We start from the raw sequence: 18627 nt of genomic DNA on the forward strand, positions 1-18627 counted from the left end.
TTTTTGAGCGATTTGGGGAAATTAATTTTTCGGTCAATTTTCGCATTTTTTGTAAGGGGTAACATCATCAAAATTTGAAAAAAATGGCAAAAAATTAGCATTGTCATTTTTTAACACAGTTCGATTGGAAATTAAATTACGAGCGCAACGAGGTATAACATTCCACATTCGGACAATTATTTTTAAAGTTGTGTCCAAAAAACTGATTATTTTATGACCGAAATTCGAAAAAACGGATTTTGGCAAAAATTTAAATAATTTTGATGGGCATTTTAATCATAACTTGGCTAAAAATGATCATAAAGATGAAAGAATAACTGTTTTGAGTAGCTAATTACCAATACTAACGACCCCTATCACTTTTTGAGGGATTTGGGGAAATTAATTTTTCGGTCAATTTTCGCATTTTTTGTAAGGGGTAACATCATCAAAATTTGCAAAAAATGGCAAAAAATTAGCATTCCCATTTTTTAACACAGTTCGATTGGAAATTTAATTACGAACGCAACAAGGTATAACATTCCACATTCAGACAATTATTTTTAAAGTTGTGTCCAAAAAACTGATTATTTTATGACCGAAATTCGAAAAAACGGATTTTGGCAAAAATTTAAATAATTTTGATGGGCATTTTAATCATAACTTGGCTAAAAATGATCATAAAGATGAAAGAATAACTGTTTTGAGTAGCTAATTACCAATACTAACGACCCCTATCACTTTTTGAGGGATTTGGGGAAATTAATTTTTCGGTCAATTTTCGCATTTTTTGTAAGGGGTAACATCATCAAAATTTGCAAAAAATGGCAAAAAATTAGCATTCCCATTTTTTAACACAGTTCGATTGGAAATTAAATTACGAGCGCAACGAGGTATAACATTCCACATTCGGACAATTATTTTTAAAGTTGTGTCCAAAAAACTGATTATTTTATGACCGAAATTCGAAAAAACGGATTTTGGCAAAAATTTAAATAATTTTGATGGGCATTTTAATCATAACATGGCTAAAAATGATCATAAAGATGAAAGAATAACTGTTTTGAGTAGCTAATTACCAATACTAACGACCCCTATCACTTTTTGAGGGATTTGGGGAAATTAATTTTTCGGTCAATTTTCGCATTTTTTGTAAGGGGTAACATCATCAAAATTTGCAAAAAATGGCAAAAAATTAGCATTCCCATTTTTTAACACAGTTCGATTGGAAATTTAATTACGAACGCAACAAGGTATAACATTCCACATTCAGACAATTATTTTTAAAGTTGTGTCCAAAAAACTGATTATTTTATGACCGAAATTCGAAAAAACGGATTTTGGCAAAAATTTAAATAATTTTGATGGGCATTTTAATCATAACTTGGCTAAAAATGATCATAAAGATGAAAAAATAACTGTTTTGAGTAGCTAATTACCAATACTAACGACCCCTATAACTTTTTGAGGGATTTGGGGAAATTAATTTTTCGGTCAATTTTCGCATTTTTTGTAAGGGGTAACATCATCAAAATTTGCAAAAACTGGCAAAAAATTAGCATTCCCATTTTTTAACACAGTTCGATTGGAAATTAAATTACGAGCGCAACGAGGTATAACATTCCACATTCGGACAATTATTTTTAAAGTTGTGTCCAAAAAACTGATTATTTTATGACCGAAATTCGAAAAAACGGATTTTGGCAAAAATTTAAATAATTTTGATGGGCATTTTAATCATAACATGGCTAAAAATGATCATAAAGATGAAAGAATAACTGTTTTGAGTAGCTAATTACCAATACTAACGACCCCTATCACTTTTTGAGCGATTTGAGGAAATTAATTTTTCGGTCAATTTTCGCATTTTTTGTAAGGGGTAACATCATCAAAATTTGCAAAAAATTAGCATTCCCATTTTTTAACACAGTTCGATTGGAAATTTAATTACGAACGCAACAAGGTATAACATTCCACATTCAGACAATTATTTTTAAAGTTGTGTCCAAAAAACTGATTATTTTATGACCGAAATTCGAAAAAACGGATTTTGGCAAAAATTTAAATAATTTTGATGGGCATTTTAATCATAACATGGCTAAAAATGATCATAAAGATGAAAGAATAACTGTTTTGAGTAGCTAATTACCAATACTAACGACCCCTATCACTTTTTGAGGGATTTGGGGAAATTAATTTTTCGGTCAATTTTCGCATTTTTTGTAAGGGGTAACATCATCAAAATTTGCAAAAAATGGCAAAAAATTAGCATTCCCATTTTTTAACACAGTTCGATTGGAAATTTAATTACGAACGCAACAAGGTATAACATTCCACATTCAGACAATTATTTTTAAAGTTGTGTCCAAAAAACTGATTATTTTATGACCGAAATTCGAAAAAACGGATTTTGGCAAAAATTTAAATAATTTTGATGGGCATTTTAATCATAACTTGGCTAAAAATGATCATAAAGATGAAAAAATAACTGTTTTGAGTAGCTAATTACCAATACTAACGACCCCTATAACTTTTTGAGGGATTTGGGGAAATTAATTTTTCGGTCAATTTTCGCATTTTTTGTAAGGGGTAACATCATCAAAATTTGCAAAAAATGGCAAAAAATTAGCATTCCCATTTTTTAACACAGTTCGATTGGAAATTTAATTACGAACGCAACAAGGTATAACATTCCACATTCAGACAATTATTTTTAAAGTTGTGTCCAAAAAACTGATTATTTTATGACCGAAATTTGAAAAAACGGATTTTGGAAAAAATTGAAATAATTTTGATGGGCATTTTAATCATAACTTGGCTAAAAATGATCATAAAGATGAAAGAATAACTGTTTTGAGTAGCTAATTACCAATACTAACGACCCCTATCACTTTTTGAGCGATTTGAGGAAATTAATTTTTCGGTCAATTTTCGCATTTTTTGTAAGGGGTAACATCATCAAAATTTGCAAAAAATTAGCATTCCCATTTTTTAACACAGTTCGATTGGAAATTTAATTACGAACGCAACAAGGTATAACATTCCACATTCAGACAATTATTTTTAAAGTTGTGTCCAAAAAACTGATTATTTTATGACCGAAATTCGAAAAAACGGATTTTGGCAAAAATTTAAATAATTTTGATGGGCATTTTAATCATAACTTGGCTAAAAATGATCATAAAGATGAAAAAATAACTGTTTTGAGTAGCTAATTACCAATACTAACGACCCCTATCACTTTTTGAGGGATTTGGGGAAATTAATTTTTCGGTCAATTTTCGCATTTTTTGTAAGGGGTAACATCATCAAAATTTGCAAAAAATTAGCATTCCCATTTTTTAACACAGTTCGATTGGAAATTTAATTACGAACGCAACAAGGTATAACATTCCACATTCAGACAATTATTTTTAAAGTTGTGTCAAAAAAACTGATTATTTTATGACCGAAATTCGAAAAAACGGATTTTGGCAAAAATTTAAATAATTTTGATGGGCATTTTAATCATAACTTGGCTAAAAATGATCATAAAGATGAAAAAATAACTGTTTTGAGTAGCTAATTACCAATACTAACGACCCCTATCACTTTTTGAGGGATTTGGGGAAATTAATTTTTCGGTCAATTTTCGCATTTTTTGTAAGGGGTAACATCATCAAAATTTGCAAAAAATGGCAAAAAATTAGCATTCCCATCTTTTAACACAGTTCGATTGGAAATTTAATTACGAACGCAACAAGGTATAACATTACACATTCAGACAATTATTTTTAAAGTTGTGTCCAAAAAACTGATTATTTTATGACCAAAATTTGAAAAAAACGGATTTTGGAAAAAATTGAAATAATTTTGATGGGCATTTTAATCATAACTTGGCTAAAAATGATCATAAAGATGAAAGAATAACTGTTTTGAGTAGCTAATTACCAATGCTAACGATCCCTATCACTTTTTGACGGATTTTGGGAAATTCGTTTTTGGGTCAATTTTCGCATTTTTTGTAAGGGGTAACATCATCAAAATTTGCAAAAACTGGCAAAAAATTAGCATTCCCATTTTTTAACACAGTTCGATTGGAAATTTAATTACGAACGCAACGAGATATGACATTCCATATTTGGACCATTATTTCGAATGGATTGCCCGAAAAACGGTGGGCGTCAGTAATATTCGAGGAGGGTTAGAGGAGATACTTGGATAGTATCCGATGGATACTCACAGCAGTTGGTCTCCTCATCGCTGCCATCCTCGCAGTCGCGCTTGCCGTCGCAGAGCTGCGACTTCAGGATGCACTTGGGCGTGCCGCTGGCGCCTCCACGTGGACAGAGGTGTTTGTTATCCGGACAGGCGATGGCCGTGCAGTTGGCCTCGTCGCTCTTGTCGGCGCAATCGTGGTAGCCATCGCAGTGGAAGTTGTACGGGATGCACAGTGCGTTCGTGCAGCGGAACTGGGCGTGGTGGCAGGGCGGGAAGTCTAAAATAAACAAGAAATAAATATGCATTCTATACGTAATACATGCTCGTACAAATGCTAGTGCCCAATAAGGTTTGTACTAATTGAGCGAACTCTTCAGATATTACATATAGCAGTGTTATCTTGGATTTGTATCTACAAGTAGTCTACTTACTGCATCCCTGCTCGTCGGAGTTGTCGCCACAGTCGTCGCGGTGGTTGCACTTCAGAGCGGCGTCGATGCACTTGAGTCCGTTGGCACAGCGGAACTGGTCCAGGCGACAGGCCACGCCGGTGCAGCCGACCTCGTCCCGCCCGGTGCGGCAGTCCAAGTAGCCGTCGCAGCGCTTCTCCATGGGGACGCAGGGACCGGTGAGGCGGGCGCCCTCCGCGGGTGCTCCGGTGGGCGTGTTGCAGAAGAGGTCCGTGTGCTGGCACTTGCGGTACGCTGAATAGGTGCAAGTGAATTACAAAATTAATTTACCATGTTTAATTTAAATATTTAATAATTTAATTAATTTTAATTTAGCATTATTTCAATTGCCATACATGGAATTAAGCTAAACTTGTACTGTATCTTTAAATAAGTGTTGGATTATTTGCGCAAGATTGGTTGATGCATTTTTTATTGCTGCCCATTACCACTTAAGTGATATATATTTTCAAGATATTCTGCTACGAGTTTCAGCCAAGTAACCCCAGAGATAATAATCTGTGCATGACTGCACTCAATTATGGCTCATTTTGGGCCCCCTACTATTGTGATTAATTGCATTTGCATTGAGGGGACGGCTCGGGCGATCCATAGAAGTTTTGGAACGGACTCAATGGCTCAGTGGGGTGTCCCTGGATGCCGACCCATTGTCCAAGACAGAAGCCGGTTCTCGGCTCATCAGCCATCCAGTATTTTAATGGGCAGACGGCGGTGGTCCTTAAAAATGTCAGGCCAAAACTATTTGTGCTGCCAAAGACATTAAATTTGGATGCCAGACATTCGGGGCGGCGGGGAGTGCTGGCTTTTGGGGTTTTGGGGCCACTGGTGGGTCGGGCACGCATGGCGTATACATAATGCATGGTCGCTGTACCAGCGTCGGGCGTGATTGTCTGTCCGTTTATCTGTCCGTCCGTTTGTCGGCTTGTCCGCCCGTCCATCTGCCCCGGATTGTGCACTTGAGTTGTGTGTGTCGGCAGGCAAAAGTGCTATAAATTATCGAGTAGTTGGTTGCAGAGCCCTCCTCCCGAAAGCCACACAAAAAAGGAATGCTTGCAGAGGGTAAATACCCGAGAGTACCCAGTACTTCCATTAATTTGCACATCAAAATGATATTATTTACCTATAAATTCGGGAAAATAATGAGCACAAAACTGTATATACCAATTTTTGTTTTTCTTAAAGTCCAATTATTTAGTTTGCCTTGATAGCTGAGTAACTAATCCCCTACCTAGATGTGAGTATACAGGGTATCGGTGGGAAACGGAGGGTGTGTGTGTCTGTCAAGGGTTCCGTTAACAAGAAAGAGGTAGCAGGCAAAGTCGTGCATTTGAATGACTAAATTAGAGCAACTGCTGGCGAATCGGGGCTTTAATATGATGTATGTGCCTTTGACGGGGACATATGTCCGTGGACGTTGGGGTGAACTTGTGACACGTAAAAAATATAAAACACTAGACAGATACACATATGTTTACATCGCTAGGTTACCTTTAAGAAGTTGGAGCGTTGCCGTTAAATTGCTTAGGAACTAGGATATAAATAAAGTCGTAATACAATGCAATCAAGCCCATGCGAAGTACAATAAAGTTTATAGTTTATACTTTCCCCGCCGGGAGTTTCCACTGTAATTGTATCTGGGTTTCGCCCTAATCCTGTCCAGCGTTGCGGACGCCCCGTTGATCTATGCCTGCTCCCCTATCTCTGGACATCATAAACTTGGCAACGAGTATTTTATGCATGTCTCCCGCTTCTTAAGCCGCATTCCCTGGCCAGGATTCGCTCCATGCCCATGCCCATGGCCATCCTCCACTCCACTCCGCTCATTCCCAATCCCCTCGATTAACCCCCGGAACAGTTGCGTGCAACTGGGGGCCACCGGAGGACCCCCAATAGGAACCCGACGGGAGCATCCGAGTGTGGCAGGGCAAACTTAATTAGTGCAAGTTAAACAAGCCAAGTTGTATAAATATTCCCCGACAGCGCAAAACTTTCTCCAGGCAAAACAATGGAATGCGTATCCTGCGCTGCGTCTGTGTAAGTGTCCCTGTCTGAGTGTGTCCTGAATGTGTGTGTGTGTGTGTGTGAGTGAGTGCAGGTACGAGCGGGGCAGAAAAATGTATATACATAAAACAAACATGTAGCAGGTGTGTGTGTGTGTGTGTGAGGAACTAAGTTGACTTTAAATATTTAAAACACAACTATGGATTTTCACCATCAATCAAAATGCCTAATTAGGCATATCCAGTTAATCAAAATTAAATGCAATGAAAATACCACAATTTTCACAATTTAAGCAAGGGTATACAAGTATACTTTAAAATGCAAAATGTTAAGTATTCGCCTCGTTGGACCGCCTATATGTTATTCTGTACTCGTCTATAAATACTTCTCCACTTTAATTTTTGTTGTGTAACTATAAATTTTGCGGGCTCCCTACCTTTCTATTGACAAAGTGGAGCAGCGGAAGGAAAACTTTGTGCACCTCCAACTCAAGTGATCATAAAAATGTGTCACGCAGCTTCTTTACCACCCTCACACCCCCCTTCTGTAAGCTATTTCGCCCCGACTTTTTTCTGGCATTTATATGTTTCAGTTAATACAATTTGTGGGCGTGGCCAGGGCAAATGATTTACGCCACGCAATTTGTTACAAATTCGTTAGCTGCACTTTCGCATTGCATTAAAGCCAAATCATAATGACAAACGAGGGGCGTGGCAATTTGCGCAGATTTGCAATGCAATCAAAATGGAAGCCGAAAAAGTTTTTTTATGAAAAATATTTGTGCGGTACAACGATATTTTATCGTGCATTTTCCCTATTCTTTTACCCACTTAATTTGCTTAGAACTTTCTTCCGTTTCGGCTGCACAACTTTTGGCCCCAAGGTTTAACCAGCAGGCAGGGGTTTTTTTTCTGCATTTACAAACAACAAATCCAACCACCGCTGCCACTCTCTTATTTATTTCTTTTTTTGTAAGCCAAACACTTTCTAATTGGGTTCTCTGGTTCTTCGCTCGCTGTTTTCTCGGCATTAACTTTTATTGCAAGCCAAGACTTTTATGCGTGTACTAAGGCCAAGAGGGGTATTTTCGGGGGGTGGTGGGGGCTGCTAAAGGGGTGTGTAATTACGCGCGACAAGTGCCACGCCTCCAGCCCGAGCAACCGCCCCTCAGTCGCGTCACGTTTAGCTGCAGTCAAATAAACGTCAGCTGCAATCGTCGCCACTCAGAGAAAGTTGGAGAAAAAGGGGAGAGGCGCGGGTGAAGGGGCTGGCGAAGGGGCGGGCAAGTGGGGGTGATGACACTTTATGAGACAGTTAACAGTGCTGAAAGCTTGGCTTTTCCACCGCCAAAGTTGGCCAGCCATAGAGGTCAGCTTGAGGGCACCTTTTGATGGAACCAACCGGGTCGAAAAAGTACAAAAATATAACGCAAACTGGTAATTTACTGTATCCCAGTAAAGTCATCATAAACAATATTTAACTTCATTCATTTAGCTAGGTTTAATAAATATATTAATCACCATACGTACGCAGGCTGCCATCAGTTTTGCAGTTCAATGTTTGGCAGATAACTTGAAGCTTTGCTCATTTTTACTATATTTTACCTAATATATCTAGATTTTCCAACTTGATTTGGCTTTTCAGTTGGTTCATTGGCAGGCGGCATCACTGGATGGGCACTTAACTGAAACGGAGGTGGCTATAACCCCTAAGTTCTGCGGACAGGTACTAAAGGGGTGTGGTTTTCCCTGGTGCTGCGAAAACTCGAAGCCTTCTGGTAATGACAATTTAAGCTCTACGCTCCTGCAGGTTTTACGCACTTTTTTACGCAGCAATATGTGCCTCATTAGATGCTGCCTGCAATTAAAAGCGAAATGCGTAATGCGTGATGCGTAAAGTCCGCCTGGAAAGTACCTCTTAATGCTTCAGTTTCAGCTTGTTGACTTGCGACCGCAACGCCGGCGAAACGGAAGCGAAAATAATCGGGCGGAAGTGGGCGAAAGTTGGCGAAGAGTTGGTGGGAGAGTGGGCGTGGTAGACAAGGTAACTTTGCAGCAGATGTCTGCTGTTTGTTCTCACAGTTATTAGTTGCGTTGTATTTGCTCTTACTATATGTACACAAGTCTTGGGCTATAATTACACCCAGAAAAAATGCGACCCATTTCGAAAAGCCAGAAGTAGAACTTAATCATTTACTCAAAGCTAATCCAAGTACAAAGTAACAGGGATGAGTGCCTATTATCTAGTTACATTTTTATGCCTTCTTATTAAATATCGTTCATAAAACGTGTGTTTTCACATTAAAGTAAAGTAAGCAACTGCGCTGAAAACACAGACTTAGCACGACTGTTGACTTAATTAAGATCAAAATTTAAAGTCTAATTCGCAGGCAGACAATCTGTTTCGGGAGACACATCGCCACATCCCTTGATTATAATTGCACACATCTGGAGCTGTTTAAATCTAAATATATATGTACAATTTTCATTGCTATGACTACGCTGACACCCCAGATATCCCTGTGTCCCGGATGCTGGTGTGTGTGCACTATCTACATGGCTGAGACCGCATCTTTCTACATGCCCATCCCCACCCTAATCCCCTTCCTCATCCGCATCCGCATCCTCGTCCCGATCCACATCCACATCCATCTCCCTGCTCGCACAACACCTGAAGTAATTAAATAGTTGAAATAAGCCCGCTCTAATATTTATATGCCATAAATTAAGCAAACAAAGGCGAACGAAGGCAAACAAACACAGATACGCACACACCCACACATAGTTGGCAGCTGAAGGGCGCGGGGGCGTGGCCCATGGGCGTCGGGAAAAGGGAAAGCGGAAAAAGGGTGGCTACTGTCATCCTGAATGAAGAAGACGACGCGTTGACACGTACGCAAAATAAATTTGTTAAGAACGCAATAAGAGTGAACATTTTGTCGCCATTTAAGCGCGATAAATTATTGTGCAACAAAGTGCGACAGGGAGAGCAGCATGGGCGTGGAAAGAGACAGCGACAGTGGGCGAGGGAGAGGGAATGCACTCGTATTACGGCAACGTCTTATTAAATTAAAATGAAATTTAAACTTGATCTTGTGCCGGCACAACTTTCTGCGCCAGAAAGGAGCGACTACCAACCGCGCTCTTCTACTTTTCGGCATCAGAGTTGTATAGAGTATCTATAAAATAGCTAAAAATAGCAAATCATTTCAATGATTTAGGACATATCCATTATTTTACCATCGAAATTGGAAAACTAAAAGAATTCATTTCAGCAGTACACTTGCACATAGTGAAGTATCAAAAAATATTTGGTTTAAAAACTATCTGGCGAAATACTATCGTTGAATAGCCAGCTGGATCAGAGCCATTTTGAGCGGACAAATTGGCCTTCTAGCTCGGCTTAGGTGTGCGAGCGAGGCGGCATGCGGCGGTGCGAAAGAGATGGCGAGCGCAGGACAAAGTTGTGAGGGCGTTTGTCTAGCCATTTTCCGCATTTTCCCCCGTGCTTTCCCCGTGCTTTCCGAAGCGGGAGTCGTCAAAGCTGCCAGCTGAAGTTGCACAAAAGGATGGCGGAAAAGCGAGAGGCGGGAAAAGCGGAAAAGACGAGAAGCGGGACACTTGGAAATTGGTCGCCTCAAAGATATTTAAATATTTGTTTGCCTGTCGGTGCGACTTAGTGTGTGTGTGTTGGTGTGTGTGTGCGGGTGCATAAATCTTAAATAACAAGCAATAAATGCTCTACAAGTCTTGGGCACTTTTCGGCGATTTGCATGGACATGCCTCCGTCCCTCTCTGCCGCTGCCTCTGTCTCTGTCTCGCAGGACATGACTCCCTTTCTTTGGATTCTCACTCGGCAAACTTTTAATCAAAATGTGCGGCTCACAGTCTGCTGGCTGAATGCACTTGAACTTTATGCCAAAAGGAAAGTCCGGGGAAAATCTACAATCTAGAGTGGCGGGAAAGAGAGGGCCCGATAAGTCGGCGAAAGAGATGGGTGTACGGCTTTTCGCCATACAAAGTCCAACGGAGCGAAAGCTGTTGAAAATGCATTAAATTCTTTGCTCTTCGACCAGACAACAGACTTTCAAGCTGAGGTGCTGAAAAAGTGGGCTAGTGATATATATAGTTATATATATGTATATGTAAATATATATATATGAAGATATATATAAGGTAGATTATTATCCTAAGCGCCAAGTGCCAAGATTTATTGGTTGTTACGAAAAAGTCGAGCGCAATATGTTATTAGGAAAGATGTATGCCCAAAACAATTTGTGATAAACTGTTTAAACTCTATCCAATTATTTAACTGGGTACAATCTTTAAGATTGTAGTGTTCCTTAAGAATAAATTATTGAAATGACTTCGTGGCATTCCACTGAATTTGGAACACACACTTGGTCCCGGTGGAGTTTTGAGTTTTATTTTGGGCATTGCTTACTTTTCATCGCTCTTGCCCCTACCAAGTTAACTTCTACCGAACTTCATTTGCGATTCCATCCATGAACCTCTCAACAGAAACAACTTTGGCCGGCCATCATCAATTCCACTAGCTAAAGGGTTAACCTTTCACCCTAACCCCTGGCCCACAAATAAGATTTATGGCCGTACATCAAGTTGATCCATTTCTGTTCGCCTCGAGTTTTCCTCGCTAATTTGCGGCCTTTACCTTGGGGTTTTCGCATACATTTCTCTCTTACAATACATATATAAATATATATATATATTTATACGATATATATGTACATACAATATAGGTTTATGTCTGTAAATATTTTGCGACTTGCACGCCTGTGCAATTTTAGTTGGGAAAACAAGAACTGCGGTCTTCGGTTACATCTCAGTGTTCGAAATTTGCATAAATAAAATTGGCATAATAAAATGTAAACATTTTGCTAAGCAAATTGTTATGGCACCACCCTTTCCTGAAAGGATTCGTCTTAGGGACTTTGATGAGGATGAGAGCTGCTAGCCAATATTTGTGGAGTCAACAAATTTACATTGCAAGTGGGAAAAGGCACGAAATCCTTCGAATTGAATGGGCTCCCCACTCCCTCTTTTAATCTATATATATTCAATATATGCATATACTTCTATATATAGGGTACTCACTGCACTGCGCCTCATCCGATTTATCCTCACAATCCTCGATCATATCGCAGCGATAATGCGGTGGAATGCAGTAGGTTTTGTTAAAAGTGTACTGCCCGCAATTCAGCTGCGGCGTTTCGCATTCCGGTGGAGCTGTAAACAAATTACCAAACATGTAAGTAATGGTATTATAAAGTAAACTAGGCGCCACTTCATATGGAGTGCAAATACATTTATATGATATGATACATGATCTTAAACCAATAAAAATACAATATATACGAAGAGCTTTGCTGGGGTTCATTTACAAAAATATAGCTTGAGTGCGTTTCCATTAAGTGCTTTCCGCATCAATCAGATCTTCAGTGAGCACACGTTCAAATTAATTAATTCCGGAAATTCCAGCGAATAAAAGCTGGATTGAAATGCGATGAAACCATTCATCGAATCGCCACCGCAAAGCACTTGAATATTTCCTTGGTTTCGCTCGGCGGCCCAAATGGCACGGCCCACTTAATTACTGTCTATAATGTCATATTTTAAATTCGATTTTCCCCGAATTTCCACCGAGATTGGTATTGGTACTTACGGCACGACTGCATCTCATCCTCGCCATCGTCGCAGTCCTTTTGGTAATTGCAGACCCAGTGGTGCGAGATGCACTTGCCGTTGTTGCACCGGAACGAGTCCGTTGGACACTCCGCGTTGATGCCACTGCTGCCACCTGTGCTGGCCAAGCTGCCACCTGGAAAGGGGAGGGAAATGCCGCCAAAGCGGAAAATCAGTGAGGGCTCTTCTCGTGGCACTAATTGGCATGTGACTGCCGCTTTGACACACGACTTATCCGCAAGTCGTTGCCAAACTTGCTAATAACCAATGCGGTGCCAATAAACCAACTGTCAACTGGCCAATTAGCACTTGAACATAATAATGGAAAAAAAGGTTACAGCTATATGAGAGTGAGTATACATAGATAATCTGAAAGGAGGTAACTATAATTGTAGATTTTAAAAATGCATGGTACATAAAGTAATTATCGCACTTAAGAAAGCAAGCCATTCAAAAGTGTAGCAATGCGAACGCTTGCCATATTTAAGTTGTTTTTTTGTGTACTTACAAATGAGTTTGAGTTACAAATGCTTTCCTACTAATTAACAAACTGGGAATGCACTTTTTTCGAGTGTTCAAAAAAAACCAAAAAACAGAAGAACAGCAGAACAGAAAGAAGGGAGCTGGCCAAAGGCAAAGGGAATTCTGGCTGCCGACAACAAAAGACTGTCATAAAATGGCAGCTGCAAGGATGCGCCTCAACTTTTGTGGCTGCCAAAGCCGCCGCGGCTAATGGCCTTGTCATACACACACTGGCACACAAACACTAACACTAACACACTGGCAAGCACGGGCACACACATGGGGGAAAACTGCAGGAAAAGCTGCAACGGCAGAGGCCAAGGAAAACGGAGCAGGCAAGTCAGAACGCGACCGGAAATGCTTAGCTGGGATTTCTTCTCGACTGGGAAAATGGAGAAGGGAGCACGCAGCAGGCAGCAGGCAGCAGGAAAACTGGTGGAAATTGGGTGGGAAAATGGCGCAGGGGTCGACTGTTCAGTTTTTGGGGCCAGGGCGCTGACAATGTCATTTGTTTCCGGCTACGTGCACTCTGCACGTGCCCGACTTTTTGCGGCCAACTGAGAGAAAGTGGAGGATGGCGCCGTGAAGTTGCTCCAATGTTGCCTCGATTTTGTGCCCTGTGCTTTTTTTTTTTTGTTCTCCAGGTGCACCTGCTACAACTGCAACTGCAAGTTCCAATTCCGCAGCGTCGATGGTAGTTGAAACCGAAGTTCAATTAAGCCCGATGCGAACTGAAGTTAACCGAATTGGCGCAAACTAAGGCCAAGAATTGAAACTGAATGGAGTGTGCAGAGTGGGAAATGCACAAGGAAGCTGTCAAATAACAATGGAAATCGAATAAAGAAAAGGCTTTCAGGATAATGGGGTATCTAAAATAATTTGCAACTTTCGTTGCAGCTTCACCCGGACGCTTATATTATTAATACTGAAAAGCGAAATTCGATTCTACATCAGCCCTAAGGTGAGAGTAATTGTAATATATTTGTACTGTTTAATTTTCAACTTTCTGTTCAAACATTTCCAATTATTGTGGCACAAATACGTTAGCCATTCAAACCACTGAAGTTGGGCGCCACCTTTGAAATAACCCCGAAAAGTTCATGTCTAATTATGCATCTAATTAGTGAGTGCATTCTCCGTTTGGCAATTCATGCCGAAATTATTTTTGCCGCTTCCGTGCCTTAATAAGAGCCAAACCGCAGACGACAACCAGAGTTGAGCCCCCTTTTTGCCCGCAGCCCCTGCCTTTTCCCCGGCCATGTCATGCAATTCATTGCGAATTTAAGTACGCATGCCTTGCCACAGAATGAAAACGAAGTCATGTTTTATCACAGCGGATAATTCACATGTGCAGTTCGGTTGGATTACCACCCCCCTCACATAATTGTGCCAGCGAAATGCTTTCATTCATGCATTGTGTTGATCAAATAATATTAATCTTGGTCATATGCCAGGCAAAATTCAAATTGCTGAAAGAGGTTTATCCGATTTTAATTTCCAACATTGGCCTTGTTGGATTGTCCTAAATTGTATGCTGCAGTTTTCCCAGCTTATGCACCACTGTGCAAGGACTCGGCCCGCATCCGTTTTAGGAAACTTTTCCTACTTCGTTTGCTTGCCACTTTGTTGTGGAAAAAGCCTCTTGGAATAGTTTTTGGCTGCCAGCGAAACTATTTTGGTGTCCAAGCTCCGAAAAACGAGTGGCAAGTGCCTTGCCTTTGATGTGCCCTCACAAAAGTTGTCCACGAATGGCGGGTAATGATGGCACAGGTGGCGGGGGCTTACTTCGTTTCCCCTTCCGGATTTCCCCCCTCCGGATTTCCCCCTCCGGATTTCCCCCTCTGGACTTCCCCTTCCGGAATTGCCCCGCCGGATTTCCCCTCCGATTTCCGCCGCCCGATGCGCACCCAAATCCAACTCCAACTCTGGAAATTCCTGTCCTCCCATCAGCCGCGACAACATCAAAATGCACGTTATTAAGTATTATGTTGCTGTTGCTGCTTCTATTTGTTTTTATTGTTATGGTCCATGTTATGGCCATGTCCTGCTCCTCGTCCCTGCCGCCAGGAGCCGGGACTTCCCTTTTTTCGATCCCATTTTCCTGCCAGCAGCATCAACGGTTTTAAGAGCTTACAAAATATTTTGTAATTTTGTCACGTCTCAACTTTGGCGACGTCACTTAAAATTACATTTAACAAAAAACAGAACAAAACAAAAGGAAAAAAACACACAAAAAACACGCAAACAAAAGGGAACGGCCAGGAAATGATGTTTGTCTGCGATTTTCCCTTGCAGCTCCTTTTCTGCGGGCTAAATCAAAAATAGATGAATGGATGCCAGTACGAATAGATGGATGGACGGACGGTTCGGGCATTTTCCACGCGACCCAAAAAGAAAATGTTAAATAGGAATTGGAAAATGGAAAACACACTCCAAGGTATTTAGAAAATCAGGGGCGTGTATACGGGAAATCATAATAATCAAAGGCCTAATGGTTCAAGCTAATCCCGAACACAAACTTTCCAGTTCTTAATCGCCCAGCAAACAAAAACTAAAACTGCACAACGAGCTGCTTATATGGCAAGTGTTTCCCCTAAACAGATCGAAATACCATTTCGCATAGATTTTTCATTGAATTTTTAGTAGCTTAAAAGCGATTTGCAATCTTCTTAAGCTCGCACAGGAGAATGCTATTGTGTTCATTTTTAGCCAAAGTGTTCCTGCAGCCCATTTTCAATTTCACATTTTCAAACTAAATGCTCCCAATCCAGCTTAGGCCCAAGCACTCAGTTTAAAAGTGACTGCAGCACTGCGCCTGTTCCGATTTCCTAAGGCTTGTGTTACTGAATTTCGCAGAAATAAGCATAAATCAATGTTTAGGTTGTGACAGAACAAAGAGGATTTGGGCTAAATCAAAATGGTAATACATATTTCCATTCTGAGTATGTCATGAATAGATAGTCTACAGTTTTTCCGCGCCCTCTCAACCCCATAAAACAACCGATTCTACACGGAGAAATATTCATAGCCTATCCATACAACATGAATTAACCCGTTTTTGAGAACATTTTGTAACAATACTTTCGAGTAGATATATAAATTGAATTATATTTTCATACCTTAATTGCCCAACTAAAACTATAGATTTCGTACAGTGCCATGACCATGGCTTTAGTGGGTTAAGACGGAAATGTTCGCAGACTGATGCCACCAAAAAGTGCATGCCGCATTTGGAAGCATCCCTTTTGCCAGCCTTGCCATACATTTATTACCACGAATTTCCATTACTCACTTATAAGGAGGGCAAAATCGTTGGAGGCGATGGACGGGGATTATGGGGGCGTGGCCGCAAATATGGCAGTCAGACAAACGCGTTATGGGTACTGCCGAGCAGAGTTTTCGAGCTTTCCCGACTCTCTCGAAGATTCATCAATGAATTTATCAGTTTTTATAGGCAATTTATTATTTATTGATGGCTCTGCCACTGGCTAAAAGAGAACCTTTGGGAATGGAATGCTTGCAACAGAGGGCGGAGGGGGGGCGCTATGGATATGGATACTACCCAGTTATCCAGTATATTCGGCTCCAGTCGCACACAGCCACAAAAACATAGCATACATTTGAGGGCCAGACAATAACTGGCAACAGCTTTTCAAACTCCAAGCGATTCTTTCTCTTTCCCTTTCTTTTTTTGAGAGAGGAGTGAAGGGTGGGAGGTGGGAGGTGGGGGGTTACTTTTTGAATAATGGCTGGGGCATGTTGCAGGGATTTAAGGCAGTTTGGTCATGTGGAGAGTGCATTTGGCAGTCATAAAGGAAGCGAAGCCAAAAAAAGCAGACGAAGCCAAAGGGAATAATATATTGGTAGGGGAAAAAATGAGCAGGCGACTTTTGAAATGCCCTACAAAATGATATAACAATTAAGCAAATCAGAGCAGCGAACATATCTTAGCTACAGTTAGTAGAAATTTGATTTATAACTTTTGTGATACCTGATAAAAATACCGAAATCTAAAAATCATTTAAAGTATTTTAAAAGGAGAGGTAATTGCAGTGATTGCTTATATAGTGGGCAGAACTGTTTGGACTCCAAACTTTCCACTTTAGCTAATATGCCCCGGCTAGGCAACCGGAAATGAAAACTCCAAAGAGCCGCAACATTCAGCCGGAAAATGGAAAAGGGCAAATGTAATGCGAAAGCGATGAAGCTGCGTCATAATGTCCGGCAAATTGTTGCGGGCATTTCGGATCGTGGCACGTCTCAGTTTACAATGTTTGCCTTTGATTTCCCATTCAGGGTGCTAAAATTCCATGGCAGGCTGCTCATTTCCAGAGGTGGGATTTCAGTGGATCGATTTCGGTACTTAACGGAAATGTATTTATGCAAATGTCGCGCAAGTAAATGCTAGGTCAATTAATTGCGTTTAAATTACATCTTGAAGGTTTGGTTTCCTTGACTCTTCGGGCACAGAATGTACTTAACTATTCCTCGCAATAATAATATTTTACGTTGTTCAGCTTGATGTCGTACCTGCTCGAGAGATTTTAAAACCACCCACAGATTATCCCAGAATTTCCCGCCCAACCAAATGGCCATGTATCGATGACCGCAGCCGCTTAACCCACTGATGACCAGTAATGTGATTTCGTACGTGATTCGAAACGACAGCCTGTGGATAAAGGAGGATGCCAGAGGGCGTGGCAGCCTGTGATTAATTTATAATTTTATTTAAATAATTAATTGCGCCGCAAAATGCGCCATAAAATGCATATTCCGGCATTAACTTATAAATAAATTCGTGACACTAAATCACATGACAAATTTTCCAGTATTAAATGTGATAAATTTGAAAATGCAACAAACGAAGTGGTAAAAATAAAAATAAAAAATGAAAATAAATATCAATGCATGTTTGTTGCAAAACAAGAGCAAGTAAACGAATCAGCTTAATAATAATTTATTTCCGTATGAGGCGCATAAATGGAAATAAATGAAATATTTATGCAACATAACCTGGCCCGCAAACAAAGGCCAAGAAGCAAAACAAATTAAATAAATACAAATATAAATACAAATAAGCAAATAAATATTGCATCAAAAGGGGAAAACTGGAGGACACAGGCACACGAGCGCACAAACAACGGAAAAATGGGGCAACAACCAAATGCAACTTGGCCAAACAAAAAACAACCAGCAAACAATGTGAAAGGAAAAAATATAAAATATATGTGCGGTTTCAGCAGAGATGCCGTTAATTATGCCACCAAAGTGAGATCCTTTTTTTTAACGAGTAAATTATTATACGCTGTCATGCAAATAGTTGCAATAAAAAAAGGCAAAAACTCAGACACACAGGCGCCAGAGCATGGCCATAAAAGAAAAGGGCGTTCAGTTCGGGGGATTTTGTGGGGACGGGCTAAGGGGATGGGGCAGGTGGGGCAGCTGGCATAATTGCATGCTCGAAGCCATCCGACCTCCACCCATCGAAGCTCCAAGCCCATCCGAAAATCACACGGAAGATAAAAAGCGAGTTCAAAGGGAATACCTCATCAGATTCAAATTCTGAGCGAGGAAAAGTTGCTCACATAAATTGTACGAGGCACTAAGATTATATAGTGTTAATATATAGTGTAAGGAGACGCAGAGTGTTTTTTTTTCAGCGAAGTAGGGTGCATAACTTTTTTATCTAAGGAAATGCCAAATAAAACTGCTGCAAGTGAGCTGCAGAACAGAAAATGCAAGTAAATTCTAAT

The 18627-nt window shown here is 40.3% G+C and overlaps 1 protein-coding gene across 1 annotated transcript in view; it reads right to left on the reverse strand.

Annotated features, from left to right (window-relative positions):
* Window positions 1–18627, reverse strand: part of LOC6549804 (low-density lipoprotein receptor-related protein 2) — a 143968-nt gene that overhangs the window by 14445 nt on the left and 110896 nt on the right. Inside the window, exons 3-6 of the mRNA XM_001977291.3 lie at window positions 12333–12488; window positions 11765–11896; window positions 4611–4883; window positions 4202–4456 (exon numbers count right to left, since the gene is read on the reverse strand). Coding sequence (XP_001977327.2) covers window positions 4202–4456; window positions 4611–4883; window positions 11765–11896; window positions 12333–12488 — 816 coding nt within the window. The remainder of the gene's footprint in view (window positions 1–4201; window positions 4457–4610; window positions 4884–11764; window positions 11897–12332; window positions 12489–18627) is intronic.

Source organism: Drosophila erecta, unplaced genomic scaffold (assembly GCF_003286155.1).
Source record: "Drosophila erecta strain 14021-0224.00,06,07 unplaced genomic scaffold, DereRS2 tig00000152-arrow-arrow-pilon, whole genome shotgun sequence".
Classification (NCBI taxonomy): domain Eukaryota; kingdom Metazoa; phylum Arthropoda; class Insecta; order Diptera; family Drosophilidae; genus Drosophila; species Drosophila erecta.